Below are 16,940 nucleotides of genomic sequence, written 5' to 3'. Positions count from 1 at the left end.
GCAAACGCATTCGGTGCGATGCCACCCGACTTGATCTGGAAAGTGATGAAGCTGATAGGGATTCCTGATGACTACATTGAGTGCTGCCAGGGTATCTACGCTATGTCACACTATGTGGTCCTCAATACTGCGACGGGTTCGACACCGTTGATCCTCCACCGCATGGGGGTATACCAGGGCTGCCCCCCTGAGCCCCTTCCTGTTCCTGATCGGAATGGAGCCGCTGATTAGATGCCTGACGACACTCTCACATGTTGGCGTCAAACTTGGTGCGCAATTGCCAATAAACGTCACAGCATTCGCTGACGACGTGAAAACCTACAGCGCTACCCGAGAAGGTATCCAAGAAGCCCATGACAAGGTGAAGCGTTTCCTACGGTGGTCCACCATGACGGCCAACCCAGCGAAGTGCGCTGCGTTCGGTACGAAGATGGAGAACAGGCGTCGATCGCTCGATCCTCTGAAGCTGCATCTTGATGGAGAGCTAATACCGACACTAACTATGAATCAAACATACCGCTACCTCGGCATTGAGGATGGTTTTGATCACTCGGTCACAGACTTCCAAATGGACAGCAAGCTCCGCGACCTACGCCAGGACGCACACGCCCTACTACATTCTGGACTCCATCCAGCGCAAGCTCTCAAGGCTATCAAGGTCTACGTGTATTCTAAGCTGGATTTCGCTTTGAGGCATGTGCGTGTCAATCACACGCAACTTGAACGCTCTGATGCGGCCATTCGCAGGGAGCTCCGACATTTACTACGGCTTCCACGCTGTGCGTCCAAAGCTTTCTTCTACGCCCCAACTTCGAAAGGCGGATTAGGGCTACTGCCACTCACGGAACTCGCAGCAACTACGCACATTGGACACGCTTTTCAAATGCTACACTCGAAGGACATCCACGTTCGAGATATAGCTCGTGCGCAGGTGGTGGAGATTATCCAGAAGCGCTATCGCTTAACGCCGGACTATTGGAAAGACCAAGACGAGCTTCTGATTGGTATGTTCCTCAATGGCAATCTCGAGAACTCACCTCATGCAGTCAAAAAAAGACAATCACACGATGTATGCTCGCTGTGGGTGGAAGTTCGAGCTCACCTCCGACGACTGGGTCTAAGTTTCATGTTGCCCCCGCGGCCAGATCAGCCGGAGCCCCAGCCCGATGCGATCGACAGTGAAATGGATCCTACGCTACCCGATGCAAATGACGATGATGACCAAGCCCCGACTGCTTTAGGCCTAACTACTCCGAAGCATAAAAACAATCTTGATCGAAGAAATGTCATCGCGCAGCTGAAACTGCATGCTAAGCTCCAGTTTGCGGAGGAATGGATGAAACAGAGCGACCAGGGCAAGACTGCAAGAAACCATGGACACGCGGGCAGCTCGTTTATTGGGAGACCGGCTAGTTTACAGGATCGTGAATATCGCTTTGTGTTGGCGGGTCGTCTCAACCAGTTGCCGACTCGCTCAGTGCTCAAACGCCAAAAGCGAGGTAGTGCTTTACGCTGTCGACAAGCTGGCTGCACACAGCAAAATGAAACCCTAGCACACATTCTCAACCATTGTGACGGTAACAACGAGAATATTCGTGCCCGCCACGACAAGGTGCTCGCAGCGATTGGCAACAAATTGCAAGCAGCCCACAAACCGGTCGACAACCCGAACATTCGTATCCGGATTAACCAAACTGTGGAACAAATTCCAGATTCTACTCGGCGGCCTGACATTCAGATTATCGATACAGTTATGAAAACTGTTGTCATTTGCGACCTTGCCGTCGCTTTTGACGGTCAAGCAGTATCCTGCTCAACATCAAGCATGGCCCAAGCGCGGAGTATTAAACTATCGACCTATGAACCTCTCGCCCGCAACCTCCGCCAACGTGGTTGGCGAACCACCACCGCTGCAATTGTTTACGGCTCACTGGGGTCAGTTCACCCCAGCAATTTCAAAACCTTCACGGAAGCACTCGGTCTATCTAAGAGTGATGCCAAGCGCCTGGACCGGTCGAACTCCCTAACGTGCATCCAATCGAGCGCCAATATTTGGATCTCCCATGTCGCCAGTACCAACCGTGGAGGAGCTGCGGGACAGCGGCGGGTGGCAAGCCACCCAGAGTGATTATATTCCTGGCCTTCGCGGCCACCAGAGCGCCACCCCAACAGGGAACTGCTCCTACTCAAAACCCAAGTGATCTACATGTCCAATGTGCCAGCCATACTTCCAAGCCCACGACGCATAGCCCAATGCAGCACATATCGATCGGATAAACCACTGGTAATACATAGCCCTACAAAACTACTCCAACACCCGTGGGAAGGCCCTTTTCGGGAGGAATATCAACCCAAACAAACCAATAGAGGTGTTTAGGCGTGACCCATTTACCCCTAACCCTAGTGACGCGTAGGGTAAAAGAAAGGATAAAAAGTATAGCTCTCTTTATTGAAACAACTGCCGACAAAAAAGATACGAGTACCTGAAGCTATTCCTTCAAAAAGCCAGATTTATCCTATCCGCTAGGATAAAAATCGCATTTCGACTTGACTGGAGTATCGCCCTGAATACCTCTAGCATCTTATGTTCCCAAGAGTCGCGCGACACGACAGATAAGCTTTCTTTACAAACGCCCAGTCATTTTTATCCTTAGGCGCCGTCGCTAGGATAAAACGACCTGTGTGTGCCACATCAACAAAGGATTTGATTCTTTTTTCGTAGTATAAATTTCACGGTGGCTAAAGTTATGTTATGCATCTTTCGTAATTATTTCACTAATTTCGAAAACAAGGGGTAGAAGGATTTTAGGTATTGTGAAAACCGATTAGTTTGTCCTGCTGAATTAGCCGGCTAAACATCGCTCATAGCGGATTTGAAGACTAATAAATCGGGGATGTCTCAATTATAATCGGAGTATAAATCGTTCATCGGTCTCGTAATTATGTGCAGCCTAGCAATTTGGATCAACATGCATGTACCCTCGGCCCGAGACTCGCCAAGTGCAGCGACAACACCACGCTTAAACGCGTCGCTTGCCTATCTCAGTTACATGTATTATAGCGTGCAGCTTTTCCTGCTTAGTTCTGATGTTGTTGTTGTATCCTTGACTACCTAGCCAAGAGCGACTGCAACCATTGTTGTCTGGCGGCTGATTTAGCCTACAAGGAGCGATTGCCGGTTGCACATCGGACGTTCCGTCTGAACAGCAAGCAAATCGGCCGGTTCTGGCTTAATCGGCCGATTAGCAAATGTAAATCCTACTCATATGCTCTGAGTGTTTAAGTCGTCCTAGGTAGTAATCTTGAGTACAAATCGAGGTACCCCAGTCTAATTCGGAGGTCGGATTTACTAAGTATCAAATAGGGGGTCGTCGGCCTCATTAAGCCACTAAATCGGCAGATTAACAACCCAATAAGACATTCTAATCGGTTTTCACAATACAACTCCGTTTTTATTGGTGAATGATCATACTAAACACATTCATTTCCTGCGCGTGCTTTGCAGCAATTCGCCTTAAAAGTGTAGATATGACTTGGCAGCGCATTTAGCAATGGAAAGAAGCTTGATCGAGATATGTTTGTAGCTTGTAGAAAATGAAAAATGCGTGCCACTGTAATCTACTACAGTTGTTCGTCCGCTTCAACTATTCCGTTTACTTGACTCAATCGACTCGTACCCGGTTCGATATATGTTACTGACTCATAATGGTTCAAACTACCCACGCATATAAACCTTTTGGAGGACCCAGTGTGCCCCCAGAGTCATGCCGATTTCAAGAAAATTTATTGCCAGATAGATGTCAAGAGAAACCATCTTTTGACTTGATGTACCGCGAATATAATCCGATTTGGTCTGATGGGTCCTAGATTGCTGTGAAACGGATGTTTTACTGAAATAGGAAGCGACGTAAGTGCTGCTATCGCAGACTTCTCGAAGCTCATAACCTCTTTGTGAAACGCATAAGTCTAATTCATGTTTTTATTTGTGTCAGGGTTTGATCAGCATCTCATAAACCTGTGTGTAACTTTGTAACGCAAAATTGACTCATAGCTATGATGAAGAAGTACATAAATTTCGGCTTACCCCTTACTAGAGGTGTCAACGTTTAGGGGTCTAAACCTCTGAAACTTTGCCAACCTTAAAACTCAGGTGAGTTTGCAAACAAACTCTAAACGTTTCTAAACTCCGCAGCGTCCATGACTAGGTGAATGTATACCATAAAAATTTACTGTGAATGAATCTTTCACAGCTTCATTGAAAGCACTTGAAGCCTCGCCAAGCCCACAATGGACGAGGCGCACCTGGCACTGGGGTCTTCCTGCAGCTCCCGGCATCGCTCAGGTGGCTCGCTCCTCGGGACCGCTCTCAATGCCAGTCCAGGAAACAACAATACTGATAGAGCCGTCGGTGCGGCGGTACTCGTTAACACCAGGATTTGTGCGCGATCCGAGAATTCACACCGCATGAAGCTGGAGCAGGCATCGGCACGCCGGCAACAAAAGGGATGTGCTGTTCAAGGCAGCGGCGTATAGAATTCAAGAGCTTGTGCGATTTATCTAGTGAATCGAGGCTACTACTGTAGGTCTACCTGTGGGAACACCTACCTGGGTATCTTGCTCGGTAGGTCGGATGATCTTTGGACGTCAAGATCCTGTTTGGTTTTTCGCTTTGGGCTTCTGCTGACTCGTCTGCGGCTTAGGCGCCTTTGCACAACTTCCTTTAGTGGTCGCTTTAATCCCTTTTATCAGCTTTTCGAGCGGGGCATTGGTTGACACTATGAGACTGTACTTGCGCTGCGCAGCAACTAAGTGAGCACAAACGAGATATTTTTCATAATACCTGCATCCACACGCCTTGCCGCCGAGATCCACCTAACAGCCTCTAGGATGATGGCGTAGCGACCACTTGGTAGCCATGTCGTATAGATCCTTTGCCTGCAAGCCGCTTCTTTTCTGCCTCATCCTTGAGCTCACTTTCATTTCCTATGAGTGAATCTTCTTCCTCAGGTAAATCGACGGGATCTCCACCAGGTTTAGCGTCTCCACCGGCCTGATCACCTTCAGCATCAGTGTCCCCACCAGAAATTAATCTCAAACACATACTCTGCGCTGTCGAATTTGCCGAAGGTTGTGATGACTGGGGGCTACGGGAGGGTGTCTCGTCATCGAATACCACACGAAATTAGTGTTCGTCCTCCGCATCCTCTTCGTATGCGGTATCCGGTACGAGATTACTAAAACCCTGACACGAGCCGCTTCGGAGGTCGTTTCAATTTGCACATGACCGGCTTCAAGCATTTCAGCTGCAGCCTTGGCCACACCACTCGTAGACATCGCCTTGTAGTCAGACTTTACTGGGATCAACGGGCTTATAGTCTCGATGAATTCGCAGAGTTCTAAGAGTAGTCGGCGCATGTGGTGGCGACGTCTTTGGAGAAGTGATTTCAAAGGTCCGTTCAGGCTTTCTTAGGGATTGTTTGAGCAAGCAAAATGTGGTGTGGGGAACGATTGTCATTGTGAGTATTGACCTTTGAGCCATTGTGCGTCGAAATGGTCAGCAAACGAGGAGAGCTGGGTCATTTTCCAAGCTCCTGATCTCGAATGGTCTCATACGCTTCCATGAAGCATCTCAACAATCGACGTCATGACTTGCATCCTGTCCTTGATTGGAAGATGCTGAACTCCTTTTCGCATATTCTTTAAAACGTGGAAGAAGCACATTAGCATCTTAGCACCGGAAAAGGTTGGTAACGACCCGAAAGCGCTATACTGCGGATCTTCTGCATCCCCCATAACGACGCTGACTTGTGGGGTAGCGCCTCGGTGATCAAGTACGAAGCCCACAAAGCCTCGAAAGCACTCGGTGTATTCGTGCACTGTCCTTCGACTTACGACAAAGAATGCTCCCACTTGGTACGCCCTCGCCTTGTCTGTAAACCCGCACGTGATTACGGGATACCCAGTGTCATTAACCTTGAAAGTAGCATCGGCGTGAAATTGGCAATACGCGCAGTTCTTTGAAAAGCGCAAGCAGGCATCGATCGTAGACAAGGGCGAAATGCCAAGGATAAATGAGTCTTCATCTGGCCCGATACCGACGTAGTCGTATCCTTCTCCATCCAGCTTGGCTCCAAACAAAACGGCTGTACTGAAGCTCATCACACTTTGATAACAGCGAAGACGCTCTAGCTGTTGAATTGAACCCCTCGAATTTTACTGCCTTGATCGAGTCGAATGCGTTTGAACACATTGCGAATTTACTTTAGAGTCGGTAGTGCACGGGTCGAGCCTGCAGCCGATGTTCTGTGTCGCTTCCTATTCACCAGAATGAGGCGCGGAGGAATTCCGATTTCGTCTCACTCAGCGAAGAACAACTTCATGACTGAAATAGTACGTCGACATCACAGAGCATAACACCATGTCTGCGACCATGTTCATTTACCCACAAGTGAATGCTTTCCAGATAGTACACATTTGCTTTTACACTGCAGGCGGTGCTCTGTCATTATATACTGACCACCACACGTACGGCAGATCGAAATCGCGCTTCAGAACCACAGCGATACAACGCATCGATTCAGCACGGAACCGGGATGTCAAAAAAAAGATGATCAAAAATGAGGTTTTTTTCTCAAGAATATAATAGGGGTAGTCAATGTCTGCAGCAGCAACTATTTTTTTTTCTTGCTCGAACGCGCCAAATGTTTTTGGCCAATCACAAGCTGAGTGCGTTGACCACCCCATTCTCGGTCTGCAGCAACAGATCTAGATTTTCAGTCACCCCTCGGCATCAAACGTCCAGCCCACGTGCTTGTCCTCTGGGATGCGGGGAAAGCGTGCGCTGGAACGCCTGGAGCGCCAGCTAGAGGAAGGCGATGCCCTCTACCTCCTTCAAGTTGAGTGTGAGAAGGCAGCGGCGTGTCCATCCTGCTGCAGTCGACGTGGTAAGTGCTGATCTCAGCAGGAAACTCCAGTCAGCGTCTGTCCGGGTTGTAGAGGTTGCTGAACGCGCCCTCCCACCTGTTGTTGATGATCAAGGTGTGGAGGCTGAACGTGGGGAGTTTTGTTGGGGGGAGGCGCTTGTTGCTCAGGCTGCTGATGCGAAAGTAGAGCTAAGTTAGCTGTTGTTACCTTAGCTAACTGCCGTCTGCTCACTACTCTCAGCGCCTTCTAACACACAGCCATCGGCGGACGCAGCTTTTGATACAGCCCTGAGCTGCTAGGGAAGACTTGAGTAGTGTAGATCTAGAGCTTCAGTAAGAGCGTGGAAGTGCTCTTCTTATCTCCGTCACTCGGCATACAACGTGCATTACATGATGGTGCTGGAGAAACGCTTGCACGCCAAGTCGTCGACTGACACATGTAGACTTCCTAGATCGACCTTACAAGAATTCTGCTCGCGGCACAGCCCCCAAGTGCGGAGTCTATCCGTCGCGCAATGATCATGCTGCCGTACCGTTGGTGCTCAGATCTTAGCCATGCCAGCAAAAAAAAACGAGCTGCTGCTGCGGCTCGACCAGAACGTTCCGATCGCAGATTTTTTCTGACCAATCACAGCCCCGGAAAAAAATCCGACTTGCTGCGGCGGAAAAAAGTGACGGACATTGACTACCCCTAATAAGATAAAAGAAGATTTTCGGTTCCCAAATTACATATATACCTAGCCGAGGTCCCTACCACTTTGTCTACTTGCTTCGCCGTTGAAGTCGACGTCGCTACACTAACACTGTTGCCTTCACTTTGGAAATAGATAATCGACGCAGACGGAGTCGGCAGCATACCTGAAAAGTATAGCAGGCATTTCGTTGAATACATGGGACATGGAGTGATGATTAGGATGTAGTGGTCACTTTGTTGGAGTGGCCTTCGATTGATCAGGTGACTACTACATCCCTTGAATAGACAACAAATGAACTATTGTACTGTAGTTACGGCTCGTTTCTAGTATCCCCTCATATCAACTAACCGGTTGAAAATTGGCTACAATTAAGAAAAAAGAAGAAAATCGACAATCTTTTTTTTCGATAAAAGAAGATATAAGAAAACTGAAAAAGGAAGTTTATCATCCCTCCTACGGGAGCCCTCATAGTTATCCTCTGAGTCTTCAACGGAGAGCTGACGTCATGACTCCATTTCTTGTTCCCCCCGTCGGCTCGCCGACTTTCGCAGCGGATGCTAGAGATGTTATGATGGATTTCAGGAGAGGTTGTACATCTATAGATAGTCAGCACAACATAGGATAGCAAAAGCGCCCTCATCATTCAAGAGGTAGTAGTGAAGCGAGTTTGATGAAACCGTCACTGGGTGCAATTCAGCGGACCGGAGAATATATTCTGACCCTACCAGTATGGTCTGTCCTCATTTAACGTAAAGGGTATGGCATAACCCCACCTGGTATGCTACTACCTCAACTCAATATGTGTTGGCCTAAAGCGCTGTATTTTCTGTCACCCTCCTCTGGATTCGGTGGTGCAAGGCGAATACGACCACATTCATGCGCCGGACGATCTTACTTGAGGAACGTCTACCAATTGTATCATTTTTAGGTACAATGATGTGTCTCGATAAAGATGGGGATTATATAACTTTGATAATCTATTTTGTGTTTTCAATGGTTTTGCATGGTCTGACGGAAATAACACCTCAATAGTAGCCCCTCGTAGGCACTATCATGAAGCTTGTATGGAAGTGACCCGAACCCTATATAATGATTTTCGGCCGCCTTGAGACGTTGTTTCGGTGGGCATGTCAGTACCAATATTACAATTTTCTAAAACTAAATATTATCAGCAAAACTTTCTTTGATCTGGGCGAATTACGAAGTGAATCATACCAAAGCAAAATCGATTTCATACCAAAAACAACTAGTCATACTGAAAAGTACGAGTTCATACCAAAATGTACGAGTACGATCTCGTATTTACTCGTATGAACGCGTATTTTTTGGTATGATTTCCTGGTGTTTTTAGGTATGAACTCGTAGTTTACAGTGAGGAAAGTTGTTTCTGGTATAAACCTACATTGGCCGCACGGGTGGCATAGCTATTGAATAGGACAATATTCATCGACTCTAGAGTTGTTTACATGTCACCTGTTGGACCTTGGTGAATTTTACTATATGTATAGAGTGTCGCAGTATTCTGGTCGCTGTAGCTTTGGCAACAGGTTTAAGTAGACAGCTCAGATAGCTCCACAAACGGCAAACCAAAGAACGGTTAACATAAGGAAAGTGTAGCGCCATCCTCAAGTTCGTACTTAATGTATTTTCGTCCAATGAAAATTTTGTCACGTTGTGGTCGTGACGGACACGGAAACTGCTATAAGAGAAGGGGAACTAGCGCTCTGGGCACCCGCTACGCGGGCGCTTTGACCACGGGTTGCTGGAATAGCATAGCTTAAAGTACATGCATCATTTTGATTTCCATAACAATAATGTGCGGATACAGTTGACACATATTCGTTGCTATAACTTCGTGCTTTAGTAGCAAATGAGTAGGAATACATTTTCCTATTAAGCTAATTACCAAATGTCGCTCACGATGCAAAGTTGAGTACCTAAACATCGAGTGAGCTGAATATCGTTGCCGTTGTATTATTGATCACCCGTTTCTGCGAGGCGAGCTACATTGTCACGGACATGCCTTACTACAGTGTAGTGACCTGCGTGTTTACTTACTTTGAAGTAATAACTAAAGTATTGAAACTATGATTGGGTGTGGTTTATACAGCGTTGCAAACTGGTAGCTGTCGTCGATACCGTACTCTAGTGTTGTTACTACGTTAGCACTGAAAGACTGCAACTTTGCCAGCATGAATTTACGCACTGCACCGCGCTACATGTAGTAATGCTGGTTTGCGCGATAACAGTTCAAATAGACATAGTAAATTTAGCTCAACTCAATACGGATCGGTAACGACTGTGCGTCTTCGATGGTTAGGTTGTTGTGTATCGTGTATATGCATATGAAGCGGGACCCCGGGGTCCCCGCTTGTCCCGCCAGCTGTCATAAGCAACCGGTATATTCGGTAAATTCAAGTGCTGCATGTTTGTATCGATGCTATGTATCTCTGGTAGTATCGACTATCGAGTTGCACAGAGCTGCAGAGTTCGCAACTTTGCGTGCCTGACGCCGCTGCTGCTGTAGTAGGCGCTAGCTTCTAGCAGTCAGCTTGAATCTTCTTGGTCATATCTTCACCAAGACGCTTAACAGAACGAACGAATGCAGCAGCTTTGTGGTCACGACGATTTCAATACTTAAGTATCACGTTTGCGCCGAGGAACCTCTGCACCTCCAGTTCGCCTAGACTTCATACTGGATGCTAGATGCTTGAAGGTGAAATGAGCTCTAGCTAAACTCGAAAAATTATCACAAAATTGTCACAACATATATATTATCACTGCCCCGCCGATAAAAATAAATAATTCCGGTCGCCATCGGTACATGATGCGGGACCCCGGGGTCCGGCCAATAGCTTCATATATATATTGCTCTAACGACAATGTCTACACTAAGCTGCATTATGTGCATGCTGCAGTAGTTTACGGTACACGTATCTAGGGTAGCAGCGCGCATTTATTTTGAAAGCTGCATGCGTTGCCAGTGTCACTACTATTCTACGCTTTGCCTACTCTGCATCTTTCATCTGGATTTATAACGCGTTATTGCTCTTGGTGCATGGCGTACAGTACTTAGTAACAGTAATTCGAAATTGCGCACGACCATGCTGTTGTGCGCTGCGCGCAATTCGAGCAGCATTTTCTAAAATTGTTTTGTTGAAGCGCGAGAGTCAGGGTACCTGGGATATGCTCGATTTTGATTTGAGTTGGAGTGCATTGTTGTCACTTGGCTGATGCGACTATCGTTCCTATGGAAGCGAGTGTCGGACTGCAGCAAGATCCTGCCATTAATCAGCTTAATAAAAAACATAAAAAGTCGTAAGTATGACGCCTCGATGCGCGCGCTGGTGATGCACCTGGGTTTACTTAATTCGACCAACTACTACGTAGTAGTAACTTAAGTTGAGCACGCGACTACTCAAATTGGTGTATTATAATGCTTGATTCCTGCAAATGAATACAGCACGATTGCCAGCAACACCACGCCGCGTGCTGTTTATCAGTTAATCTATGTGCAGCGTTAGGTGGTCTAAATGCGCCGTTCGCACACATTCTTGGTGTATTAGAAGATGAACGCCTAATAAGCACCAGTCTACCCCTAATTCCGTACTGTAAACCCTCGACTGCCCTGAAGGCACCAGTTATCCCAACAGGCGGAACTCCCGAAACCGTAAAGTAGTTTATTAATGTAAACGTATGCATGTACTCACTGTGGTAGTGCCCGCTGCCGCTGCAGCCCGCTGCTTACTCCGGTACGCCAAGCGCCCTCCCGCTCGTTGCCTCCGTCCGTCCGCCCACCGCGCGCCAACTTTCAAAATGGGGGATGGGATAATCACACCCGTTAAAGTCCGATTTCTTCCGCGTAAGTACGAATTTTGGCGTGATTGTGTCTAGTTTTGTAATTTCGTAAATAGTTTAAAAGCCAGTGCGAGTCGATTTGATGAGTGAATAATGCATCTGTTAGGTCCGCGATAACGTAGTCGAAATGACAGGTCTATGCTGTAGGCTCGTAAAGCGTGACGAACTCACCGACAGGACTCTCGGTTAGAGGACGGAGAATGGACTAAATATCTTAGGCGCCTTTAGCTTTACCTTGATCTCTCATATGATTGGCTGAAACAAAATGTTATTTGGCGTTATTTCAGGGAAAGAAGTACCCATACAAATCCTTTGACGTCTTATTATGTCCTAGAAAATGTATACATGTACATTCCCGTCTTGTTGCCATGTTTGCTTGAAACATAATCTATGATATGATTGGTAGATATGCCTCCAGTATGTTTGTGGGAAGTTTTGATAAAGCTCGTTGCCGCTTAACTCACCTCTTTTTAGTCGGAGTACTATGAGTGAGTAGTGTTGTACAAGAGACGAGGACGAAATGAGCCTGACGGGCTTCACGAAAGTCTTGGTCCTCTTCCACGAGAGCTTTGAATCAAATCAAAATTTGATAAAGTTCCAAGTGGCTTTCTTGAAGTGAACATATTTTTATCCAAGTACATGTATTAATATCGACTTGAGCTCCATTTCCTGCAAATCGATTTCTAAGGCGCTGCTCGTGCTCATTACCGGGCAGAGCTTCGTATATGTACTTGGTCTAAACAGTCGACGCGGCTCGTGCAAACGCGAAGTTGTGCGTGAAAGCAGCAACCTGCGTTGCTGCTGCCAACCCGCAGTGCCGCTCTGCAGTGCGGCCCGCAGCGCGCATCGTGTTGCGCACAGCAGTGGACAGGAAGACGAGGCGGCACTCTTGGGCGATTGTTGTCCCGAAAGTTCAAAGAAGTCACGGACGGGCTTCATTTTGCGAGGATCCGACGGTCCGCGCTTGATTGCTCGGTCTCAGCTGCAGCGCATTGGGCAGCCGTGGTTGAAGTGACCGACGGTCTCGTCGAGACTCCCGAATCCACCGGTTCTTGTCGGTCTTGAAAGTTGCCGTGCTCAAGCCTCTCGAGTCAAGAGGCGGCCAAGCAAACACGCAGACTCTGGTGCGGTTCGAGGCGGGATCGTCTTGCTGGCAAAAGATAGGCCGCGAGGGACCTGGTGCAGAGCTGCGCCGCGCAGTGCGCGGACACGAGGCCTTTCCATCGGCGAGAGCTGCCTTGAAGTGAGCCTGGGTTGCAGCGAGAGAGTGTGCTCTATGGACGCGAAGGTGTATCGAGTAATTTCAGTCATGTTCGAGGCTCGAACATTGAGCATGCGATGTGGGGAGGGGGTGCCATTTCTGGACATCGAGTTGAGCGAGGCTGGCGTGCTGTTAAAGGAGCCATGCAGTGCGGTGCAGTGGTTTCTTCACGAGCTCATTTAGATCTGGCTTTAGCTGGACCAGCGGAAGTCGGTCGCGGCCATGCGGTTCCATGCGTCAGTCCTGACACTCGCAGCGTTCGTCGTCGCCCAGGTGGCGAGCGCTTGCTTACAAAATGTGCACCAACTGGCAGGAGCAATGTGCGGGTCTCGGTGGACGTGAGGTTGTGAGCGTTGCGGCAGACCGGAGCGGCGTGAGCCGAGCCAAAGCGGTGAAAAGGGTCTGACGAAAAGGTGCCCAGGCCCATGATCATGTTGCTGCCGAGCCTAAGGTGGTGATCGAAGCCGGCTGGCGAGGCCATCGGATGCCGCTGTACTTGGCTTGGCGAGTCTTGCTCGGCAGCGGCCTCTACGGCGAGGCTTGTTGAATTAGATGCGTCGCCGCGATGTGCGTCGTGCAGCCGCAGGCCGAATCATCGCGGGCAGAAAGTGGCGAGACCACGAAGCAGAGCGCGCTGTGCAGATTGAAGCTCCCGCCCAGCGGGCGGGATTGTGAACGCCAAATCACGACAACGAGCTAACTTTTCTGCGGGCAGATTCACAACGCGAGGCCTATGCGCGCTGCAGGGGCTGAAGGGGTCTTTGCCGACACGGCAGATCGCTCCGCGCTAGCAGCGAAATAAATGCATGCCGGCAGCTTCTACCTACCCTACCGGTAGGGTAGAGCAGCAAGCAGCCTTCATTCGAGTCGCCGAGACCGGGGGGGGCCGTTTCAGCACTCATGTCCCCGCAAAATCCTTGCCCCCCCGGCCGGCCGCCTTGTCTGAAGCGAGCACCGCGCCTGCGCGCCTCAACTGTCGATTCGGCTCGTTTGCCGGCTGCAACGCACTGCAACGCGTTGCAGTGGTCGGCCATCGCGCGTGGGTGCAGATATCGGATATCCTGGCCGCCAGTGGCCACCATAACAGGCTGGCCACGGCCGGCGGCGACATGCATGAGCAATGGATCATTTATCATTTGAATCGAGAATGCACTAGATGTGCGTGAAAATCCGAGGGGTTCCAAGTGTAGATAGGAGAAGTTTGCATGAATAAGACCCCCCCCCCCCGCGATATGTGCACTGCAACGGTATCCAATAACCGCCACTAGTAGCGAAATTCTGAATGGAAACGGCCCTCCGAAGTCGAGCCAACCAAGCAAACAAGCTGGCAGGACAGGTGCTGGTGGTTGGTCTCGCGCATGGCGAGCGGAATCTGCGGCCGATAGGCGGCCAAGCCCGTGCTCGGGGCCCGCCTTTCACGCGATCGGGGCCGGGTGGTCGATCGCTTGCACTCGACGTCGGAACGAGAGCGGCAGAAACGCAGCCCCTAACACACCCAGCAATTGCAGCTGCTTTCGTAACACGGCGCGGCTCGCCATGCGGCGGCGAGAGTGCTAGAATCTATCGAGAGATAGCGCCCGGGATCCAAATATTCAGAGAGCGCGGTTTCGCCGAGCAAATTTAGCATTAGCTCGAGCAACAACCAGCATGAGTTGCCTGCCAGCAAAAGTCTAGCATAGCGCGCTGCCAGCAACAAGCGTCCGGCCAGCGGCATGACAGCCGCGGCGTCAGCCCGCGGTGGTTGTCGCAGTCGGACCGTCTTGTTTGACTCGCGCTCACTATGGCCGCGGCCGTTGCAGCGCCTGCTCTCTTGTGAGCCCGGGCCTCGTCTCTGAAATCCGCTAAGCTCCCGCGCCGCGCTTCGCCTCGTTTGGCTGCCAGCTGGCCGAGCCGCGCTGCTCGCCGAGTCAAGCGAGCAAAGGCGAGCTCACTTCGCATTTGCCTCACTCGCGCGCACACCCCTCTCTCGATCGTAACTACCGTAGTAACAATGACCCAAGTGGAGATCCGCAGCGCCAGCCCCATCGGCAGCCCCGTGAGCCCGAGCGCCATGGAGTCGCCCTGGACCAAGGACGGCACGTACATCATCGAGGCCACGCGCAAGGCGCACGCCTGCTGCAAGTCGTGCGACGCCACCATCGAGGCCGGGCGCCTGCGCGTGGGCGTGGTCTATCAGCACCGCAACGGCTTCGTGTGCATCAACTGGCACCACGTCGAGTGCTACAAGGCTGTGCGCCAGATCCCGCTCAAGTGCCTCGAGGGTTACAGCGACCTGGACCCGCAGCAGCAGAAGCTGGTCGAGAGCTGCCACCTCGTCGACCTCCACGAGCCGCACTTCCTGCCCGAGGCCCGCACTTGCTCGGCCTAATGTTGCGGCGGCTGAAGCAGCCTCGGTGGCGCTGGCGACTGACCGACCGCCCTCTGTATTGTTCGTCCCCCACCTCGCGAGTTTTTGACGTGACGGCGTTGGCCCCCGGATCCTGCGTGGCAAGCCGAGCTACATGTGCACTGTAGTAGACCGCGCACCTATTTAAGTATCAATATGAACCACCCCACCACTGTCCATCCAAAGCATGCATTGACTCGCACCGCCATAGGTGAGCGGTAGATGGATCGCGAGCTGCAAGTTACGCCAGGGCAGGCAATGGTATCGTTGGAGGGTAACGGAAGCAGCCCCACGGATGCGATGCGGTTGGCGCCCGCTTCTCACGAGGGCGGGCGTCGTGTAGTACAAGCTTGTACACTGCACGCCGCCATCATTAACTCGAGCGCTCGCTCGTTGACTCGAGGCCGTCCCTCGTGTGCTCTGCTCTGCTTGAAGAGCCCAGCTGGGACTCCGTCTTTTGTTTTTCATCGGCATCTGTTTCTTAGCCTGCTAAAAAATGTATTTGCTGTCAATACGCGCATAATTTCCTATACACTGAAAACTAGTATCCTGTCATAACTTATCCCATTGTTGTTATTAAGTGCCCCTTTAGCCTTTGCTACTTAATAGTCCTGTTGTAACGCAACAACATGGGTGGGAACGTTTGCGCGTGGTGTTATTTCCGGGTCGGGCGCGGTCAAACTCCATCAAGCAGAAGAAGCGATTGTCTATATTGCCTCGAGTCGAGCCATGGACGTGCAGATGGAGGACCAGGGCGGCGCCTCGCACGAGGAGAAGTTCCGCGTGTACAACGAGGCGCTGGTGCACGCGGCCACGTGCCCCGAGTCCAAGTGCGAGGCGCTCAACGGCCGCTGCCACAAGGTCAAGGCCAGCATCGACCACTTCGTGCGCTGCTACGGCCCGCGCCGCAAGGTCTCCCCCATCGAGAGGTGCGCCGCTACAAATTAGATTAAACTACGCCGTGGGTTTAATCTCCCAGAGCCTCTGATTTACGTGACGATGCGCGTGGTTTTAGCTGCGAGATGTGCTCCAAGATCTGGGGCTTGCTCTGCTTCCACGCCAAGACGTGCCAGACGCCGCTGGGCCAGCGCTGCGCCGTCTCGCAGTGCGACTACCTGCGCGACAAGATCGCGCGCAAGCGGGAGAGCGACCGGCGCGAGCTGCAGGAGGCCAAGGCCAAGATACAGGTCAAGTTCGAGGAGTGGCCCGTCGAGCGGCGCATAGCGCAGGTGGAAGCCGACCGGCAGCAGGTGCTGCAGCTCATAGCCGACATCCGCGCGGGCAAGGCGCGCCAACCGCAGGTGGTACAAGCTCAGCAGCAGCCCATGATGTCCATGAGCTGAGACGCCCAATTCAGAAACCCCAAAACTATGCGACGCTGACGTCCTGCGTCTCTGTCTTGCGAGGTCGAATGGGACCCTCCGTGGGTGAGGGGGTCCAAGGGTACAGCACAGCCGAGAAACAAGAGATGGAGAGGTGGGGCGTTCGGTCCGAGGTCCTTGCGAATGGAATGTTATTTGCTTTTATTTTTCATGTCTGCTCTCTTATGTCCCTGCGTGTTGCTTGCTCATGGTGTGGCTGACTGACATTGAGCTCCCTCTGTCGACCTGTACTTCATTGCTCCGTGATGCTGCATTGGCTGCAATACCGGTGTAGGTGAAGAGTGGGTCCGTTTTCGTCTGAAGACACCGGTACGATCGCGTAGCATGCGAGTATGCGGTGTTGTTGTTGTTGGCCAGTTGCGGTGATGCAGGTGCCGTCAAGCAAGAACTCGATCGCTAGTTGGGGGTAACATGTTGCTGTGGGGCGGCAGTTTT

General features: G+C 50.7%; 3 protein-coding genes across 3 annotated transcripts; 2 read left to right on the top strand and 1 right to left on the bottom strand.

The window, feature by feature from the left end:
• Positions 1 to 5,607: 5,607 nt before the first annotated feature.
• On the bottom strand, positions 5,608 to 6,213 carry PHYSODRAFT_522466 (hypothetical protein; the record flags this gene model as incomplete). Its single annotated transcript, XM_009536490.1, has 1 exon — positions 5,608 to 6,213. A coding segment is annotated over one exon (606 nt), but the record flags the coding sequence as incomplete, so codon positions are not given.
• Positions 6,214 to 14,773: 8,560 nt separating this feature from the next.
• PHYSODRAFT_288524 (hypothetical protein) lies at positions 14,774 to 15,308 on the top strand. The gene has a single exon (XM_009536489.1). The coding sequence runs from the start codon at positions 14,788 to 14,790 to the stop codon at positions 15,103 to 15,105; it is 318 nt and encodes a 105-aa protein (XP_009534784.1). The 5' UTR covers positions 14,774 to 14,787; the 3' UTR covers positions 15,106 to 15,308.
• Positions 15,309 to 15,852: 544 nt separating this feature from the next.
• On the top strand, positions 15,853 to 16,466 carry PHYSODRAFT_522244 (hypothetical protein; the record flags this gene model as incomplete). The annotated part of the gene is made up of 2 exons (XM_009536488.1): positions 15,853 to 16,052; positions 16,139 to 16,466. 2 exons carry the CDS (start codon positions 15,853 to 15,855, stop codon positions 16,464 to 16,466), a joined length of 528 nt encoding a protein of 175 aa, XP_009534783.1.
• Positions 16,467 to 16,940: the final 474 nt, after the last annotated feature.

Source organism: Phytophthora sojae (assembly GCF_000149755.1).
Source record: "Phytophthora sojae unplaced genomic scaffold PHYSOscaffold_9, whole genome shotgun sequence".
Lineage (NCBI taxonomy): Eukaryota > Oomycota > Peronosporomycetes > Peronosporales > Peronosporaceae > Phytophthora > Phytophthora sojae.
Note: the sequence above shows the minus strand (reverse complement) of the source record. Positions and strands in the feature narration are given on the sequence as shown.

Coding starts and splice junctions, on each gene's coding strand:
- PHYSODRAFT_288524 (XM_009536489.1), top strand. CDS start 14,788: ATGGAGTCGCCCTGGACCAAGGACGGCACGTACATCATCGAGGCCACG.